This window comes from Trichomycterus rosablanca, chromosome 24 (assembly GCF_030014385.1).
Source record: "Trichomycterus rosablanca isolate fTriRos1 chromosome 24, fTriRos1.hap1, whole genome shotgun sequence".
Lineage (NCBI taxonomy): Eukaryota > Metazoa > Chordata > Actinopteri > Siluriformes > Trichomycteridae > Trichomycterus > Trichomycterus rosablanca.
In genome coordinates, this window is record NC_086011.1 from 10,839,392 (window position 1) to 10,860,972 (window position 21,581).

At 40.3% G+C, this 21,581-nt stretch overlaps 1 protein-coding gene across 4 annotated transcripts in view; it reads right to left on the reverse strand.

Annotated features, from left to right (window-relative positions):
* cpne5b (copine Vb) overlaps positions 1–21,581 on the reverse strand; it is a 277,781-nt gene that overhangs the window by 84,371 nt on the left and 171,829 nt on the right. For all 4 annotated transcript variants that reach the window (XM_062986426.1, XM_062986428.1, XM_062986429.1 and 1 more), the window contains 2 exons: positions 17,840–17,943; positions 16,567–16,671 (listed from right to left, as the gene is read on the reverse strand). In XM_062986426.1, coding sequence (XP_062842496.1) covers positions 16,567–16,671; positions 17,840–17,943 — 209 coding nt within the window. The remainder of the gene's footprint in view (positions 1–16,566; positions 16,672–17,839; positions 17,944–21,581) is intronic.

The following is a 21,581-nucleotide window of genomic DNA, read 5'->3' on the forward strand; positions in this document are numbered from 1 at the left end:
GTTGTCGAATTTTTCATTTTGAAGTTCTTCTTAAATTCTGTATTAGGCACAGGTCAGGGCTGCAGAAATGCCAGTCTAGTACCCGTACCCTCTTCTTCTACAGCCGTGCCTTTGTAATGTGTGCAGCATGTGGTTTTGCATTGTCTTGTTAAAAAATTCATGGATGCCCCTGGAAAAGATGTCATCATAAAGGCAGCATATGTTGCTTTAAAATGTCAGTGTACTTTTCTGCAATAATGCTGCCATCTCAGAAGTGTAAATTACATTTGCCATGGGCACTGACACAACCCTTTTGAATTTCTTTTGGACTGTTCCTGATAACAGCATTAAAGGTCCTTTTTGTCTTTGGTCCCGGGCACAGCACATCCATTTCTTCTAAAAAAAGATCTTAAATACTGATTTGTCTGACCACAATACACGTTTCTACTATGTGATGATCCATCCTAGATGCCTTGAGCCCAGAGAACTTGACATCACTTCAAGTTTGTAAATGGCATTTGTAAATGTAACTCTGTATTGTAGTGCTTCACAAAGGTTAATCCCTTACCCTTGTGGTTATATCAGCTATTGATGAATGACAATTCTTGATGCATTGCTGTCTGAGGGATCAAAAATCAGAGGTGTTCAGCTGAGGTTTGTCAAGTCAAGTCAAGTCAACTTTATTTATATAGCGCTTTTTACAATAGACATTGTCTCAAAGCAACTTTACAAAATCCAGGACCAACAGATACAAAAAACCCCTCATTTTTTTTGGTTTGTACCATTGCCTCTAAATTCCCTTAAATAGTTTAATGACATTACGCACTGTGGATGGAGAAATATGCAAATCCCTTTCAATCTTTCTTTGAGGAACATTGTTTAAACATTCCGTTAATTTTCTTTTTCAGTTGTTGGCAAACAGGAAATCCTCTGCCCATCTTTGCTCCTCAAAGGATTTTTTTTCCATACTTTCTCTACTTTTTCTGATTTGGGATTATAAAAAAGTGTGACCTGAACAAATGGTGGAATTTGCATGGAATGCATGGAGTGCATGGAATGTCTAAAAAAACACAAGAACATTTTACACAACTTTTATATGATGAACCGTCAAAACTTTTTCACCATAGCAGAAAAACTGTTGTATAAGTTGGAAGTAGAGTGAGAAATATCACACAAGCAAGAAGAAACATGCCAAAAATATTCTCCCTAGATCCAAATGCGTAGGTGGCCGCATCCTCCATCAGTCGTTGTCTTCAAAGGTCATGAGTCAGCACCTTTACAAAGCCTCATCCACCTGAATGCCTTGTTTTCTGACACCAACAGAGCTGTTGTCAAGACAACCCACAGGCAGCTGTCAATTACTAATCTCAGCAGATGAACAGAAATAGACTGTCAAACCCAGCTTATGGATCCAAGATGGGGGTGAGGGATGGGAGTGAGATAAAGATTCTGAAAAGCTGGCAGGGCCTTATCCAAAGCTGTTTTTAGTACTGCTTTAACCTTAACCTAAAAATGTTAGCTTGAGTTTTTAACAGCTACAGCTTTTGACAACAAAGTACATTAAAATTAAAAAAAAAAAATGGTAGGGTCTAATAAAGTTTAGACTATATGATTAAAAACATCTACTAAGAATTTAAATGCAATTAAACAACTCCTCCAACTGAACTATGCTACCCATCACAAAGAAATTTGGGATTGCATGTCCAAATTTAATAATTTCAGCAAAAATGTGCATACTGACCTACTTATTGCCTTTATACAAGATTATGTCTTTTGGATGAACAAAATTCTCATTTGGGTGGCCAAAATAAATACAACCCCAAATCAGAAAAATGGAAAATGCAAATGAAATACAATGCAGAGTTCCTTAGATTTATTTTGACTTTTATTTGATTGCAGAAAGTTTGAACCCAAGAAATTTTATGATTTGTTTGCTCAACTTCATTTCATTTGTTATTATACCTCCATTCTTGCATATCAGGTCTGCAACACATTTCAAAAAAAGTTGGGACAGTGGCAATTTAGGGTTTGTAATGAGGTGAAAAAATTAAATAATGATGTGATTCCAAACAGGTGATGTCAACAGGTGATTGTAATCATGGTTTGGTATAAAAGCAGCATCCCGGAAGGGTCTTTGATGAGCAAAGATGATCAGAGGATCGCCAGATTGTCAACAAATGTGTGAGAAAATGATTGAAATGGAAGGGATTAGCATATTTCTCCCTCTACAGTGCATAATATCATTAAACGATTCAAGAAATCGGGAGAAATTTCATTTACATTTACATTTTCAGTGTGTAAAAGCCAAGGACGCAAGCTTAAGCTGAACACCCGTGATCTTCAATCCCTCAGACGGCACTGCATCAAGAACCACCACTCAACAATAGCTGATATAACCACATGGGCAAGGGATTACTTTGGCAAACCTTTGTCAAGCACTACAATACAGAGTTACATGCACAAATGCCACTTAAAACTTTACTGTGCAAAAAAGAAGCCTTATGTTAACCATGTCCAGAAGCGGCGTCAACTTCTCTGGGCTTGGAGTCATCCAGGATGGACCATCGCACAGTGGAAATGTGTATTGTGGTCAGATAAATCAGCATTCCAAGAAGGAAAAAATGGATGCTGTGTGCTCCGGACCAAAGACGAAAATGACCATCCAGACTGTTATCAGTCCAAAAGTCTGTCATGGTATGGGGCCGTGTCAGTGTCAGTGTCAAGTCACTTTTTTTGGAATGTGTTGCAGGCCTGAAATGCAGGAATGGGTGTTTATCAATAATTAAAATGAAGTTAAGCAGATAAAACATGAAATATCTCAGGTTCATCCTGTCTGCAATCAAATAAAAGTCAAAGTAAATGTAAGAAATGTCTGTGTTTTTTTATTATTTGCATTTTGCATACTGTCCCAACTTTTTATGATTTGGTGTTGTATAATAAATGTAAATGTGTGTCTGTAAAAATACATTTAATATATCATATGGTCATAGATTTTCCTAAAAGGATGGAAATGTTTGTAGTGAACACACATTTTATGAAGAAAGAGGAAGACAGGGTGACATGACAGCAGGTGCACACAGGTGGACTATTTTCTATGCAGGGGACGTAGGAGGAAGGAGGAAGTAAGGGAAGTCAGAAAGAGAATAAAGAGTGGAAAGCAGGTTGGCCTAGATGTCATACTACTGAAGGGATGGAAATGTTTAGGAGAGATGGCAGAGGAGTTTGTTTAACAAAATCCTGGAATGTAATAAGATGCCTGGGGAGTGAAGAAGTACCATAATGGTTCCGATTTTACTAATCTAAGGGTGATATGCAGGACTGCAGCAACTACAGAGGTATAAAGCTGATCAGTCACAGCATGACTAAGTTGATAAAAGAGGTGGATTTGTGAGCAGCAGTATGGTTTCATGCCAGCTAAGTGCACCACAGATGCAATGTTTGCTTTGACATTGTTGATGGAGAAATTATAGGGAGGTCAGAAGGAGTTGCATTGTATGTTTGTAAAGCTAAAGAAAGCTTATGATCAGATGCCAAGAGAGGAGCTGTGGTATTGTATGAGGAAACTGGTAGAGAAATATGTGAGGCTGGTGCAAGATATGTATGAGGACAGCGTGACAGCTGTGAAATGTGCAGTAGAAATGACGAACAGGTTTAAAGTGGAAGGTGGGACCACATCAAGGATCAGCTCTGAGTCCTATCTTGTTTGCAATGGTTATGGACAGGCTGACAGGCGAGGTTAGGCAGAAGTCTGTATGGAATATGCTGTTTTCAGAGGACACTGATTTGTAACGGAAGTAAGGAGCAGGTTGAGGAGAGACTGGAGAGATGTAGGTATGCTCTGAAGAAAAGGGGAATTAAAGCAAGAGTACAACAGAGTACATGTGCGTGAATGAAAGACAGGGTGGCAGAAAGGTTAAGTTGAGGTTAAGACTTTGAGGTGATGAAAGTGGGTGAGTTTTAATATTTGTGGTGAAGTGTACAAACCAATGAAGTGTGTGGTAGAGAGTTGAAAGGTATCTGCAAGAGTGAAAGGGAAGGTTTACAAGACAGTAGTAAAGCCTGCTATGTTGTATGGTTTGGAGATGATGCTGATCGGAGTTACGGGGATTAATTAGAGCAACAGCGCATGTAAGATGTTTTGTAGACAAAGTTAGGGAGGAGAGATTAGGATGGTTTGTACATGTGCAGAGGAGGAATAAGAGCTACAGTCAAGCCAGAAAGTCTGTACACCCCTTTCACATTCTCCATGTTTTTTTTTTGCCTCAAACATCTACATACAATCGCCAATAATTACAAAGTGAAAACAGGGTTTAGAAAATATGCAATTTTATTTTACTGACAAAATCATTTATTTAGGGGTTATATACAGTGCCTTGCAAAAGTATTCGGCCCCCTTGAACTTTTCAACCTTTTGCCACATTTCAGGCTTCAAACATAACGATATGAAATTTTAATTTTTTGTGAAGAATCAACAACAAGTGGGACACAATCGTGAAGTGGAACAAAATTTATTGGATGTTTTAAACTTTTTTTAGAAATAAAAAACTAAAAAGTGGGGCGTGCAATATTATTCGGACCCTTTACTTTCAGTGCAGCAAACTCACTCCAGAAGTTCAGTGAGGATCTCTGAATGATCCAATGTTGACCTAAATGACTGATGGTGATAAATAGAATCCACCTGTGTGTAATCAAGTCTCCGTATAAATGCACCTGCTCTGTGATAGTCTCAGAGTTCTGTTTAAAGTGCAGAGAGCATCATGAAGACCAAGGAACACACCAGGCAGGTCCGAGATACTGTTGTGGAGAAGTTTAAAGCCGGATTTGGATACAAAAAGATTTCCCAAGCTTTAAACATCTCAAGGAGCACTGTGCAAGCGATCATACTGAAATGGAAGGAGTATCAGACCACTGCAAATCTACCAAGACCCGGCCGTCCCTCTAAACTTTCAGCTCAAACAAGGAGAAGACTGATCAGAGATGCAGCCAAGAGGCCCATGATCACTCTGAATGAACTGCAGAGATCTACAGCTGAGGTGGGAGACTCTGTCCATAGGACACAATCAGTCGTACACTGCACAAATCTGGCCTTTATGGAAGAGTGGCAAGAAGATAGCCATTTCTCAAAGATATCCATAAAAAGTCACCTGGGAGACACACCAAACATGTGGAAGAAGGTGCTCTGGTCAGATGAAACCAAAATCGAACTTTTTGGCCACAATGCAAAATGTTATGTTTGGCGTAAAAGCAACACAGCTCATCACCCTGAACACACCATCCCCACTGTCAAACATGGTGGTGGCAGCATCATGGTTTGGGCCTGCTTTTCTTCAGCAGGGACAGGGAAGATGGTTAAAATTGATGGGAAGATGGATGGAGCCAAATACAGGACCATTCTGGAAGAAAACCTGTTGCAGTCTGCAAAAGACCTGAGACTGGGACGGAGATTTATCTTCCAACAAGACAATGAACCAAAACATAAAGCAAAATCTACAATGGAATGGTTCACAAATAAACGTATCCAGGTGTTAGAATGGCCAAGTCAAAGTCCAGACCTGAATCCCATCGAGAATCTGTGGAAAGAGCTGAAAACTGCTGTTCACAAACGCTCTCCATCCAACCTCACTGAGCTCGAGCTGTTTTGCAAGGAAGAATGGGCAAAAATTTCTGTCTCTCGATGTGCAAAACTGATAGAGACATACCCCAAGCGACTTGCAGCTGTAATCGCAGCAAAAGGTGGCGCTACAAAGTATTAACGCAAGGGGGCCGAATAATATTGCACGCCCCACTTTTCAGTTTTTTATTTCTAAAAAAAGTTTAAAATATCCAATAAATTTCGTTCCACTTCACAATTGTGTCCCACTTGTTGTTGATTCTTCACAAAAAATTACAATTTCATATCGTTATGTTTGAAGCCTGAAATGTGGCAAAAGGTTGAAAAGTTCAAGGGGGCCGAATACTTTTGCAAGGCACTGTAACTGTACACATTCTTAGCCTAATACTTGATTGATGCACCTTTGGCAGCAATTACAGCTTCAAGGCGTCTTGGGAAAGAAGCTACGAGCTTGACACACTTGTTTCTGGACATTTTTGCTCCGTCAGGTTGGATGGGGAGCGTCGGTACACAGCCATTTTCAGCTCCTTCCACAGAGGTTTGATTGGATTCAGGTCTGGGCTCTGGCTGTGCCACTCAAGGACATTCACAGACTTTCTCTGAAGCCACTCCTTTGTTCTCTTGGCTGTGTGCTTCGGGTCGTTGTCAAGTTGGAAGGTAAACCTTTGCCCCAGTCTGAGGTCCAGAGCGTTCTGGAGCAGGTTTTCTTCAAGGCCCATCTTCCCCGATCACTCAGTTTGGCCGGGCGGCCAGGTCTAGGAAGATTTTTGGTGGTTCCAAACTTTTACGAATGATGATGACCACTGTGCTCTTTGGGACCTGTAAAGCTGCAATTTTTCTGTACCCTTCTCCAGACCTATGCCTTGACACAGTCCTGTTTCTGATGTCTGCATATAATTCCTTTGACCCCATGGCTTGGAGTTTGCTCTGATATGCACTGTCAACTGTGGGACCTTATATAGGCAGGTGTTGGCAATCCCCAATCATGTCCAATCAATTGAATTTACCCCGGGTGGACTCCAATTAATTGTAGAAACATCTCAAGCAGTATCAGTGAAAACAAAATGCACCTCAGCTAACTTTTAGGTGTCATATCTATCAAAGGGTGTGCACACTTGTGTACATATGATATTTTACATTTTGATTTTTAATAAATTAGGACAAATGTCTAAGAACCTGCTTTTACTTTGTCATTGTGGGCTTTTTTGTGTAGAATGTTGTGATAAAAAAAATTTACTCAATCTATTAGAATGAGTCCGTAATGTAATAAAACGTGGAAAAGGTGAATGTTCAGGATATTGGGAATGATCAACCCATTATGGAAATAGAATTTCTTTCTTAAGCATGAAAGTAATTTACAGTGCAGAAAATGCAGGTGCAATTTGCACCATGGCTGAAGTAGCAAAAAAAACAACGTTTAAAAAGGAGAAATCTGATCAAACCTGACCAATCAGATAACAAATAATGAATTTGCATTTATTTGACATAAAATGTGGGGGGGGGTTTGCTTGGCATATACAGGGGTTGGACAAAATAACTGAAACACCTGGTTTTAGACCACAATAATTCATTAGTATGGTGTAGGGCCTCCTTTTGCGGCCAATACAGCGTCAATTCGTCTTGGAAATGACATATACAAGTCCTGCACAGTGGTCAGAGGGATTTTAAGCCATTCTTCTTGCAGGATAGTGGCCAGGTCACTACGTGATGCTGGTGGAGGAAAACGTTTCCTGACTCGCTTCTCCAAAACACCCCAAAGTGGCTCAATAATATTTAGATCTGGTGACTGTGCAGGCCATGGGAGATGTTCAACTTCACTTTCATGTTCATCAAACCAATCTTTCACCAGTCTTGCTGTGTGTATTGGTGCATTGTCATCCTGATACACGGCACCGCCATTGGATGCACATGGTCCTCCAGAATGGTTCGGTAGTCCTTGGCAGTGACGCGCCCATCTAGCACAAGTATTGGGCCAAGGGAATGCCATGATATGGCAGCCCAAACCATCACTGATCCACCCCCATGCTTCACTCTGGGCATGCAACAGTCTGGGTGGTACGCTTCTTTGGGGCTTCTCCACACCGTAACTCTCCCGGATGTGGGGAAAACAGTAAAGGTAGACTCATCAGAGAACAATACATGTTTCACATTGTCCACAGCCCAAGATTTGCGCTCCTTGCACCATTGAAACCGACGTTTGGCATTGGCACGAGTGACCAAAGGTTTGGCTATAGCAGCCCGGCCGTGTATATTGACCCTGTGGAGCTCCCGACGGACAGTTCTGGTGGAAACAGGAGAGTTGAGGTGCACATTTAATTCTGCCGTGATTTGGGCAGCCGTGGTTTTATGTTTTTTGGATACAATCCGGGTTAGCACCCGAACATCCCTTTCAGACAGCTTCCTCTTGCGTCCACAGTTAATCCTGTTGGATGTGGTTTGTCCTTCTTGGTGGTATGCTGACATTACCCTGGATACCGTGGCTCTTGATACATCACAAAGACTTGCTGTCTTGGTCACAGATGCGCCAGCAAGACGTGCACCAACAATTTGTCCTCTTTTGAACTCTGGTATGTCACCCATAATGTTGTGTGCATTGCAATATTTTGAGCAAAACTGTGCTCTTACCCTGCTAATTGAACCTTCACACTCTGCTCTTACTGGTGCAATGTGCAATTAATGAAGATTGGCCACCAGACTGGTCCAATTTAGCCATGAAACCTACCACACTAAAATGACAGGTGTTTCAGTTATTTTGTCCAACCCCTGTATATATATGGACAAAGTATGGTACCTAGCCATGAACTTGCCAGACAAACCATTTTAAAACCATGGGTCTTTGGGAATTTATTGTCCTTCTATTCATCCCAAAGGTGTTTGGTGGGATTGAGGTTAAGGCTCTGAGTCTCTGAAAAGGCTCTGAAATTCCATTCCATCAAACTTGTCAAACCATGTAATTATGGACCTTGCTTTGTGCACAGGGGCATAGTAATACTCACAAGGTTGGAGGCATAGCAGCAATTTTACATAATTAATTTTATACATCTGTTACAAATTTGTTTGTATAAAACACCTGTGCTAATTATTATTAAAGCGTTCACAAACATCTGGCCTTATAGTAAACCTTCATGATTTTTGTATATAAATCATGATTCTTCATGGTTAAATATATGCAAAAAATTTGTACATGCCAGTTTAGTGTATGTTTACTGTATTTCTTGAATGTTTAGGCCATTATTGAAAAACAGTAATATCTTGATAAAACAAAATGTGGGTACTAGGGTACCATGTCATTTGTCCCTTTACGCATGAACAGCATATTAATTAGAGCAAACCTGCAAAATAAAGGGATTTTTTTGCATTCCCCCAACAATCTAGTCCTTTCTAATTTCTGATTGCAACTTTTCTGCCACTTGCACCACCACTGCTCAGAATGAAGAGAGCCACAGACTAGCATGCACCCCCTCCAACAAGTGTGTACTCGATAGCTGCTACTTTTTACCTGCCAGTGGGCGTGTTACATACAGATAGCTCTGCTATATCCTTATTGAATTATCCACTACTTGTGCAGTAGTCTAATGCCTAGTACACGATTTTTGCCCTGATTTTCGCTCGCCCACTGGTCGGCGCTAGATTTGCCGGCTCGGGAGCTACTCAGCATTCGCTCGGCGATCAAAACTCGGCTCTCCATTGCTATGTGTCAACTACTCAACAACTTAATCCAAGCGGTTTGGCGAGCACTCAGAGAATTCCAGCATGTCAAATATCTGAGTCGCCAAATTGGCAATGAGTGCTATGTCGAACAGCCAATGAGAACGCAAGATATGGTGTGAGGGGAAACGCAGGGGAGGAGTTGTAAAAAGGTGGGACAGGGGCATAATATAGTTTATATCAGAATACATCAGCACACACACAAGCTTTACAGTATTTCTGACCTTAACGTTCTCTACAAAACATAACACCAACGTTGCATTGCAAAAAATATTTATTAACCTCCAACTCACTATAGAGCAATCCATGCTGTTCGCGTCGCCAAATCCACTCAGACTAATTTTTTCTTCTTGATTTTACGCTACACATCAGCACACAAACTTTAATCGCTCGCTACTTGTTGACATGCATTTTTGGATGTGGTATCATTAAACCTTTCGTCACTTCTGGTGTTTGTTTTCGTGACAGAACGTAGTTTGGGAGACCAGAGAAGCTTGCCTGCAATTCCAGTTGGTGATAGATTGTGTAGTGTGAAACCCCCTATCGCTGATCAGTCGTGTAGTGTGAAAGTCACACCGATTTGAAAGACTCCCGATTACAAGAGATCCAGTTGTGTAGTGTGAACTGTACAGCGATCTGATGACTTGGAAAGTTGTGTAGTGTGAACTTGGCATAAGATGGATTATTAAACAGATGTTTGCAGATTTTATTAAAAACAGGTATAAATAACAGGCAAAGCAATGTAAAAAACAAGCACGGGGAACAAGGAACAATGTTAACCCACTTGACAAGACATGCTAAGAACACTAGGGGAAAGATGAACATGGATCTCTAGGCTAAAGGCTAAGACTATGCTAATGCCAGGCTAGGGTAGCCACTTCCATAACCCCAAAAAGAAGGATATTAGACCCCTAAAAGGAGGGCTTGACAGTGGGTACTCAGGATAGTGTTAACAGCACACAATAAAAACCTGAACTGATATAATTGTCATGCAACCAAATGAACTATAAAATTGTCATATTAATGAATGTTCTACTGACCAAATTTAGAGTCGACTTGTGATACTGAAAAAGCATGAAATTCATCTTTCCTACTCTTCGTAATGAAAGGGCACTCAGAGCTGTACGTTGTTTTTCATTTTGGCATGTTGACAGCGTAAACAACATTATTAAAATGTAGTAATTGCCTACCGTTTTAGTGCTAAATGTTCTGCAATAAAGTGGTGGATGGTGGATTTAAAGCAACAAAATACAAGTAATTTCTGTTGACATGTTCATAAGCCAGTGACAGATAAATTAATTATAATTGTTACAGGCATCTGGTTAGCTTCCAAAGGCATTGCGACAGACTGTGGACAGGCAGATGAAAAGCTGGTCCGGCCACCCCAAAACCGGAAGTATTAAATTTAAGTATTAAAGCTAAATACCAGCTATGGCCTAAAAAACACTTTGATTATATCCCTAAAATCCCCTGTAAAGTTGACTAAACCAAGAATGCTATTTCCTGGCTAGGGATAAGCTAAAAACTAATGAAGACACAAGGGGCTACAAAGTACGAGGAAACCCTGACAAGGACATGAACAAGGACAAAGCTATGACCAGGACAAAACAACAAGACTGTGACTAATGACAAGTTACAGGGATATTAAAAGGTATCACGGTTATACTATGGCTAGGCTAGAAGAAGGAACATTCAACAAGGGTTTAAGGGTCTAAGGGTTTGCTACCCTACTTAAACCTAACACCCATCAAATACAAGACACTGAACAAGTGTTATACATGGGATTGTAAGGTTATACAGTGGTACCTTGTAACTCAACGTCCCCTAAACTCAAAATCTTTGAAACTCAATGCCCTTCATTGAGAAATCTGTACCCTTAAACTCAATGTTTCCCTTAAACTTAATGTGTTCAAAAAATGAATTTAAAAATGAATTAATTTAATTTCAAATTAACAATGAACAGTCGCTTTGTTTAGCACTCGGGCTGAGCGGTGCGGTAATACGTCAAAGTGTGCATATGAGACGAAACAGCATTTGTGTGAAATAACCATCAGATTCACCCTGAAAGCGTGGACGATGTATCTGTGTTTAGCTGGACTTTCCTCCTTTTCAACTTTTAAAGTTGTGTTACAGCTCAGGGTTCTGAGAAATTGTAAGTATCAGCTTTTTATTGCAGTGTTTTTATATTATATTTGTGTTATTTTCAGTGTCAAAAAACCCATTATTTTACATGCCAAAAATATATCCACAGGACCATGGAATGCATTAACAGGTTTTCCATACATCCTTATGGGAAAAAATACCTTGAAACTCATCGCCAGTCCCAGAATCAATTGACGTTGAGTTTCAAGGTACAGTGTATCACAAAAGTGAGTACACCCCTCACATTTCTGCAGATATTTAAGTATATCTTTTCATGGGACAACACTGACAAAATGACACTTTAACACAATGAAAAGTAGTCTGTGTGCAGCTTATATAACAGTGTAAATTTATTCTTCCCTCAAAATAACTCAATATACAGCCATTAATGTCTAAACCACCGGCAACAAAAGTGAGTACACCCCTTAGTGAAAGTTCCTGAAGTGTCCATATTTTGTGTGGCCACCATTATTTCCCAAAACTGCCTTAACTGTCCTGGGCATGGAGTTTACCAGAGCTTCACAGGTTGCCACTGGAATGCTTTTCCACTCCTCCATGACGACATCACGGATCTGGCGGATATTCGAGACTTTGCGCTCCTCCACCTTCCGCTTGAGGATGCCCCAAAGATGTTCTATTGGGTTTAGGTCTGGAGACATGCTTGGCCAGTCCATCACCTTTACCCTCAGCCACTTCAATAAAGCAGTGGTCGTCTTAGAGGTGTGTTTGGGGTCATTATCATGCTGGAACACTGCCCTGCGATCCAGTTTCCGGAGGGAGGGGATCATGCTCTGCTTCAGTATTTCACAGTACATATTGGAGTTCATGTGTCCCTCAATGAAATGTAACTCCCCAACACCTGCTGCACTCATGCAGCCCCAGACCATGGCATTCCCACCACCATGCTTGACTGTAGGCATGACACACTTATCTTTGTACTCCTCACCTGATTGCCGCCACACATGCTTGAGACCATCTGAACCAAACAAATTAATCTTGGTCTCATCAGACCATAGGACATGGTTCCAGTAATCCATGTCCTTTGTTGACATGTCTTCAGCAAACTGTTTGCGGGCTTTCTTGTGTAGAGACTTCAGAAAAGGCTTCCTTCTGGGGTGACAGCCATGCAGACCAATTTGATGTAGTGTGCGGCGTATGGTCCGAGCACTGACAGGCTGACCCCCCACCTTTTCAATCTCTGCAGCAATGCTGACAGCACTCCTGCGCCTATCTTTCAAAGACAGCAGTATGATGTGACGCTGAGCACGTGCACTCAGCTTCTTTGGACGACCAACGCGAGGTCTGTTCTGAGTGGACCCTGCTCTTTTAAAACGCTGGATGATCTTGGCCACTGTGCTGCAGCTCAGTTTCAGGGTGTTGGCAATCTTCTTGTAGCCTTGGCCATCTTCATGTAGGGCAACAATTCGTCTTTTAAGATCTTCAGAGAGTTCTTTGCCATGAGGTGCCATGTTGGAACTTTCAGTGACCAGTATGAGAGAGTGTGAGAGCTGTACTACTAAATTGAACACACCTGCTCCCTATGCACACCTGAGACCTAGTAACACTAACAAATCACATGACATTTTGGAGGGAAAATGACTAGCAGTGCTCAATTTGGACATTTAGGGGTGTAGTCTCTTAGGGGTGTACTCACTTTTGTTGCCGGTGGTTTAGACATTAATGGCTGTATATTGAGTTATTTTGAGGGAAGAATAAATTTACACTGTTATATAAGCTGCACACAGACTACTTTTCATTGTGTCAAAGTGTCATTTTGTCAGTGTTGTCCCATGAAAAGATATACTTAAATATCTGCAGAAATGTGAGGGGTGTACTCACTTTTGTGATACACTGTACCAATGCACATGGGCTAATCATTGAAACACAAGACAGCTTGTGATCATGAACAAGAGGGCAGAGACCAGGGGTGTACAAAAACCACAAACACTTGTTTCATGTGCTTTCAGAACCGAGGGGACATGGCACATTAACAAAACCTTGAAATCCTGTGTTCCGGGAGCCAGGCCAGATAGAATCAGGTTCTAAACCCTTAAGGTTACATAACAGTAACTGATAAAATAAAAGCAAAAAGCAGATCACGTTAGGTTTTGTATATCGGATGCTAATAAAAAATGCTCCACAGATGTGTTCTTATGAGCCATGAAAAAATAACAGCTGATACACTCCAGTAAAGTTAGCAGTTAATGAAGACATAACTAAAACCATAGAGACACATTGCTGGTGGCTCACGCTTCTAATCTATTTAGGCCAGAAATTGCCAGCACTGATGGATGCACCTCGGTTGGTCTGCTGATAGCTATGGGACTTTAATTTTTTACCACATAAGTATGTTAGTAAATAGGCCCCTATTTTCCAGCTTCTCTCATGAGTCTTGCATTAACAGAAAGCTATTTGTTATCAACCAAATTGCTGTGGTGCCCAAAGCCTTCTGCGGTTCATAGTGTGCTTTCTATTTAAAGCGCAAGTGGAATATGCATTGTCCTTTCCAAACTGCACTTACTACCAGCTGATATAAAGGACCTTTGAGACCTGAATTGTGCATTATGGCCTGAGTGCATTATGGTGCTTCACTTGATGTAGTGACAGACACCCTATTAGCTCATTTTAGACCATTAGAGAAGTAACGGCACTCGTAGGCCCAAACAGGTACCCAAAATACTGTTACTAAATACAAAGACCTCCTGTTTGTCCAGCTTTTCACTACCTCAGTGGTTAAGGTACTGAACTAGCAATCAGAAGGTTGCTGGTTCAAGCCCCACTACTGCCAAGCTGCCACTTTTAGACCCCTGAGCAAGGCCCTTAACTCTTAATTGCTCAAACTGTATCAGTCATAATTGTAAGTCTTTTTGGATAAAAGCGTCTGCTAAATGCTGCAAATGTAAATGTCATTTCTTCACAAGTTTTGCATTTTCAATATACAACAGCAAATCAGAAAAAGTTGGGACAGTATGGACATTGCAGATAAAATAAAAATACAGTGTTCCTTACATTTACTTCAACTTTTATTTCATTAAAGGCATGGCTGTGGAAGAAGAGGGTACAAATACTAGACTGGCCTGTCTGCAGTCCTGACCTGTCCCCAATAGAGAATGTTAGGAGAATTTTGAAACGAAAAATGTGACAACGACAACCCTGTACTGTTGCACATTTAAGATGTGTTTGCAGGAAGAATGGAACAAAATAAAACCTGAAACACTAAATCGCTTGGTATCCTCGGTGCCAAAACGTCTTTTAAGTGTGGTGAAAAGAAATGGCAACATTACAAAGTGGTAAATGCTTTACTGTTCCAACTTTTTTTTGGAATGTGTTGCAGGCCTGAAATGCAGGAATGAAATAAAAGTCAAAGTAAATGTAAGAAACTCTTTATTTTTTTCTTATTTGCATTTTCCATGCTGCGCCAACTTTTTCTTATATGGGGTCGTAATTTTCTTCACTGTTTACTGTTTATTGTTCAATTTCATTACATTTGACCATCAAGACAAATTTCCTCTTAGCATATTTATATATGATTTAACAGCTTTAGTTATTCATAATCACTAACAAACATTTAAAAGGCTATGCCACAAAATTGACTAATGTTAACATGTCAAAGAAATTTTCCTTTCATTTTTATCAACTGCCTTATCCCTGGGCGCTTGGCAGAAATATCCTGGACAGGGCACCAGTCCATCGCTGAGCTTCAGCCATCTCTTTCCCCAGACATAGCCAATTGTATATATGTGTAGATGCCAGCCAGCCAATAGCACTAGTAAGTTTCTCAGCAGTTGTGACCTTTTCAACAGACCATTGCACCACTCGAGTGCCCTTGTCAAAAACCCTGAAGACTAAGGGTCTGTCGAAAACCTAGTGAGCACTGTACATAGACAGCATTTTACGTCATCCTAGAAAAACGCTTTCTAAATCCTTTTTTTTTTTAATATATTTTATTTTATATTTATTTCCCCCCTTTCTCCCTATTTAAAGTAGCCAATTAGTCTTCGACAGCTGGAGGCCCCGATTGCTTCTGAGGAGGGTATATTCACCTGACACACACTCCCTTCGATGCATGCGCAATCCACCGACCCCCTCCTATTTGCTCATACTTTGTGGATTCGCTTGCACCAGTGAATGACACACTGATCCCCTTGTTCCTCCACTTCTGTACAGGCACATCAGGCTACTAACCAGGGTCTACACAGCTTTGAAGACCCCACTCTCTAATTAGTCCAGTCTTTTCTCAAGACTTAGTGGCCCATATGTCTGCTGCAGGCCCTGCCAATTGTATCTGCTAAAGGGCGCCCAGCCAACCAGGTGCAGAGCTAAGATTCAAATTTGGGGAGCTCTGGTGTGCAAGTGGAATATCCTGATGCACCACCTGGGCCCCACTATATAAATTCTTAGATGCCCTAAAATGCTGCCTACTGAGATGCCTTATTCTGAGCAAAATTCTGATTTAATAATGGCTCTCTGCGTTTATTTAATGGGGCTCTCTGCGTTTCCTCACCTGCAAAGGCAATCCCAGCATTCAGTGCGGCAGAACTTTTCTCACAAAAAAATTCTAATATGCCGGTCGGAATAGGACCGTAAGCAGCGTTATATTTAAATGCAAGTAATTCTCATTACTTTTTAATTTATTTTTAATAAATGTGTAATTTATTTGCAATTTTGGGTTTGTCGGTGACAATGTATCAGTTTTTGGTACACAGCGGGAGATGTTAGCTGCCATGCTAGCAAGTTGTGTCGCCTCAGCCCATTGGTTTGAATAGCATGAGGCTATCTCTATTAGCTTTATTGAGCTAACACTGCAGCAGTAGGGAGGGACAACCAATGATTGTCCAAGTGGTGTGTCTAAATAAAGTCTTCTAAAGTTCAATGTCAGTTAGTGTCCTTTCTACTTAGGCAGCTGTATAGCAAAGCAGCTCACCAGTTCTTCAGACAGACCCATATTGTACATGTTTTCAGACTCAAAAATATCCAAAATATAATTATATCTTATAAACATTTGGGCAGGGACAGTTCTTCCATGACTCATCTTGCCATTTATTGACCAACAGCAATAAACACATGGACCAAAAGCTCATGAGCACTTATAAAAGTTTTAAAAATCAAAAGAGTGGTAAACTTACCGGTCATAATCCCCATTGCAGAGTGCTCTCACTGGGATCGTAAATGACTGCCAAACTGGATTTAGGGTGTTCTTCACTACCTCCGTCTTGTGACAGATGGTAAACCTTGACAGGGAATTTAAAATTGACAGGCAGATATTTTTTATTTAATTAAATAACTTTAAGACACAAAGCAGAATCTATTTTAAGAAATTCAGTTCAATCTTATATAACAAGCCATATGGGAATGCACTCTGTTCAACAAATCAGAATCTAATGAATTAAAGCACTGCTTCTGTTCTGTTTTAGAAACTTGTGGTGATCAGGGATGCTGTCGTTCTGCTGATCAACACAAGTTTGCTGTCGTTCTGCCTCTCTTGTCCGATCACTCAGGTTTGATGACGGTGGGGGAGGTGGGCGTTGATGTCTTATGAAAGCCTTCATGACTTTGTTACCTGCTCGCTCTCCCTTTTAGTTATGCTGTAATAATTAGGAGTGCCAGAGTCTAAAGCTACTCTCTGCAAAACTCACAAATTACTCTTAATGATTTCACATTTTAACTACATCTTCTGTTGTTAAAGACTGCATTTCAAGACTGCTGTGCCAACAATGCTGCTCCTGCTAGATGTGACGGGTACCTGGCTTGTTTGAACCAAAAATGTCAAGAACTTACTCTGACTTTATCACAGACAAATAATGAAGAACTCCAATTATTTTTTGATAGTTATAACTTTTAGTTTAATTTAATTTTGTGTATGTACGATTTGTGTAAATCCTATTTATTTAAATTATCCTCCAGGCCACCCAAGGAGGATGGGGGTCCCTGCTGACTCTGGCTCCTCTCAAGGTTTCTTCCCGCAATTTTAAGGGACTTTTTCCTTGGCACTGTTGCTCTTGGCAAACAAGTCCGATCCATGGAGGCCCCACCTCGCAACTTACAGGAGTTGCTGCTAACATCTTGGTGCCAGATACCACAGCACACCTTCAGGGGTCTAGTGGAGTCCATGTCTCAACAGGTCAGGGCTGTTTTGGCAGCAAAAGGGGGACCAACACAATATTAGGAAGGTGGTCATAATGTTATTCCTGATCGGTGTGTGGTTTAACTTTTTTATTTAAAGCATACTTATAGACACACTACTTACACTATTGTATTTTTCATGCCCTTATTAAAAACAATAAATATTCATTAACAGTCTAAGAAGTGTAAGCTTATTCAAAGGTCTGGCATTCCAATATGTGAGAACAGATTGGGTGTGTAGGATGTAGAGGTAACTGACTAAAAAAGTATACTCACGTTCCATCTTCATTACTTCTGTAGAACACCATAAATGGATCTGACTTCCCAAAAAAGTCCTTCTTGTCCAGCTTATTGGCACAAAACTGCATGGTCGCACTATCCTGCCAAAACAAAAAGCCAAACGTAATTATAGCATCTAAATATCTGGAGCTCAGGAGCATATACTTTACTCTGTGTATTAGATTAGGCAGGTAAAGAGATAGAGTAAAGCAGAAAAATGAAACTACATGCCTTCTATTCAATCCCACAAAGAGAAGTGGAATCTCATTAGAGTAAGCCTGGTAATCTCTCTGATTTTTATCATGGAAGGAATTAGAAAAAAAGTTTGCAAATACATACAGTAAATTCCAAAAGTATCTAGACCCTTTGTGTTGTTATTTCATGTTGAATTGATATAATTGCTATTTTTACCCATCAATGTACACTTGCACTTACACCAGTGATGACAAACTGAAAAAAAAATTTCAAACCTTTGTCAAAAAAACCCTCAAATTTCTTAGTAACAAAAGTTTTCAGACTCTTTATACAGTGTAAAAGACTCTGTGGCAGCTATTACAGCAGCAAGTCTTTTTTGATACATCAGTACAAGCATTGCACAGCTGGATATGGGCAGTGTATCCCATTCTTCATGGCAGATTCTGTGTTCAATTGGCTTTACACTGATCAGTCATAACATTAAAACCACCTCCTTGTTTCTACACTCACTGTCCATTTTATCAGTTCACTTATCATATAGAAGCTCTTTGTAGTTCTACAATTACTGACTGTAGTCCATCTGTTTCTCTGCATGCTTTGTTAGCCCCCTTTCATGCTGTTCTTCAATGGTCAGGACCCCCACAGGACCACCACAGAGCAGGTATTATTTAGGTGGTGGATCATTCTCAGCACTGCAGTGACAATGACATGGTGGTGATGTGTTAGTGTGTGTTGTGCTGGTATGAGTGGATAAGACAAAGCAATGCTGATGGAGTTTTTAAATACCGTGTCCACTCACTGTCACTGCTGGACTGAGAATAGTCAACCAACCAAAATTATCCAGCCAACAGTGCTCCATGGGCAGCGTCCTGTGACCACTGATGAAGGACTAGAAGATGACCACCTCAAACAGCAGCAATAGATGAGCTATGGTCTCTGACTTTACATCTACAAGGTGAACCAACTAGGTAGGAGTGTCTAATAGAGTAGACAGTGAGTGGACACAGTATTTCAAAACTCCAGCAGAGCTGTTGTGTCTGATCCACTCATACCAGCACAACACATACTAACACACCACCACCATGTCATTGTCACTGCAGTGCTGAGAATGATCCACCACCTGAAACAAACCTGCTCTGTGGTGGTCCTGTGGGGGTCCTGACCATTGAAGAACAGAGTGAAAGCAGGCTAAAGAAGCATGCAGAGAAACAGATGGACTACAGTCAGTAATTGTAGAACTACAGGGTGCTTCTATATGGTAAGTGGAGCTAATAAATTGCACAGTGGGTGTAGAAACAAGGAGGTGGTTTAATGTTATGGCTGATTGGTGTAAGTCTGGGCTTAAAGACACTCCACAGACGTTCCACTGGCTTTACATCTGAGCTTTGGCTGGGCTATATGTGGCCATTCAAAAACTTGATTGTGGAAGTCCAGTCAGTTCTTTGGACTTCATGGCTTGGCTTTGGTCCTGACAATACAGTGTAAATTGTGGGCCCTTTAAACCAGGTGTGTCCCTTTCAAATATACCAGGTGTGTGCTATATACAATCAAATAAAATCAATTTGACTAAAATTAACTTCTAGACACATCTAAAGGATAGTACGAGCACATATTATGCATCTCATTTGAATTTGCAGTGCCACATTAAAGGGATTGAATCATTTTGTAAGATTTAAGTTGGTTTCAGTTACAGTTGCAGGTGAAGCCCTGCACCTGCAAGAATTGAAAATGAACCAAACTGCAGAATGCTTGACCAAGGTAGACAGTGCCTAAAAAAGCTACAAACAAAAAGGGGATAGGATAAAATAAATGCAGTGGCCAAAATAACTGAAACCAAGTATCAAATAAAAGACACGCAACCCACAGTGGAGAAAAAAGGATAGGAGAGGGACAGTGCAGAACTGAGAATTGGTTGCCGCAATATGACAGGCTTCTATGGCTATCTGCAACAAACCCTTAAAACAAGCTGGAGACAGCAGTATAGGAGCAGCCACCCAACCCCACCAAGCTATATAGATTTATGGTGAGTCTGTTCTAGAAAAGTCCTGTCAGGCCACCTCTGGGGCAGCTGGCTGAACAAGGGCGTTTCTGCCATGATGGCTGAAAAATGCTGTGACACTGGCTATAGATATTTGTGATAAAATTGTGGCAAGCCAAAGATAATGGCAAATATATAAAACAATACTTAAGGTTTTGAGTGTTTACTAGGTCAAAATGACCTCAATAATTCTAAAATTTAAGAAGCTTGTCACAACCTTGAACTTTCCTAGAGCTGGGCATTTAGCAAAATTGGGCATTCAGGCTATTTTACCAGAGGTGGAAAGAGTACTAAAATATTGTACTCAAGGTAAAAGTACTATTACTTTAATGAATTTTTACTTAAGTACGAGTAAAATTACTACTCATTTAAAATGTACTCAGAGTTAACGTTACTTATTTACTTTTTTTTAACAGGAAAAAATGTTTGTGTAATGCAAACAGGACAAGTGGATAAAAATCTCACAATAGTTGTTTTTAATTAAAATATAATAGAAAAAAACATGTTGATACAACATTTAAAACATTTAGGGATGTCTAATGTGTCATTTTAGTACAGACCATCCCATAAAACGTTTTCAAACTGTATAACCACTGAATCAGGGTCCACTATTACCCACAGGCGTATAAAAGAGCTGTGGGTCCGCCAGTGGGGACTATTGATTGATTAGCTTTTCCTTTGCCATGCGTTTTGCTTCCTAGCACATGCTCTTTTGGTTTGATTTTGACTTTGCTCTTTTTGCTCTGTTTTCTCTGTTTGTCCTTGTCTGTTTGCTCCTGTCCGTTTGATTCTGTTCGTTTACTCTTGTCCATGTTTAGAAGTTTAATTTAGTGTTTAGTCTAGTTCATGTCTTGTGTTAGTCAGGTTGCAGGTGTTAGCTTAGCTTAGGGTTTAGGTTTTAGTTTATTGCATTTAGCATTAGCATTTAGCATTAGCATTTAGCATTAGCATTTAGCATAGGTCGTGTGTTTGTGTTTTGTCTTGTTTTTCAACCTGTCTTGTGTTTTGTTATTAATAAATAGTTTGGTAAACATCAGTGTGTGTGTGTGTGTGTCTGCCCCTCTTGTCTTGTCTAGCCCTAAATTGTTACACTTAGGTTCTTGTTTCTTGTATTTAGCATTAGCATTTAGCATAGGTCGTGTGTTTGTGTTTTGTCTTGTTTTTCAACCTGTCTTGTGTTTTGTTATTAATAAATAGTTTGTTAAACATCTGTGTGTGTGTGTGTGTGTCTGCCCTAAATTGTTACACTTGATCAGAAAGATAAAATAAGAACCCAACAATCCCAACTCTAAAAGATATGTAAAAAATGGGAGAACCTGTTGGACAGACAACCATTTCAGCGCTCCATAAATCTGGCCTTAATGGCAAAGTGCAGAAAAGAAAGCCACTGTTGAGTATAAGGCTGAGTATGAAAGCCTTCTGGGAGTTTTCAGCATGTAAAGGACTATGGCAACATGCAGGAAAAAATGAAAGATAACATGAAGATAAAAATGTCACTCTTTGGGC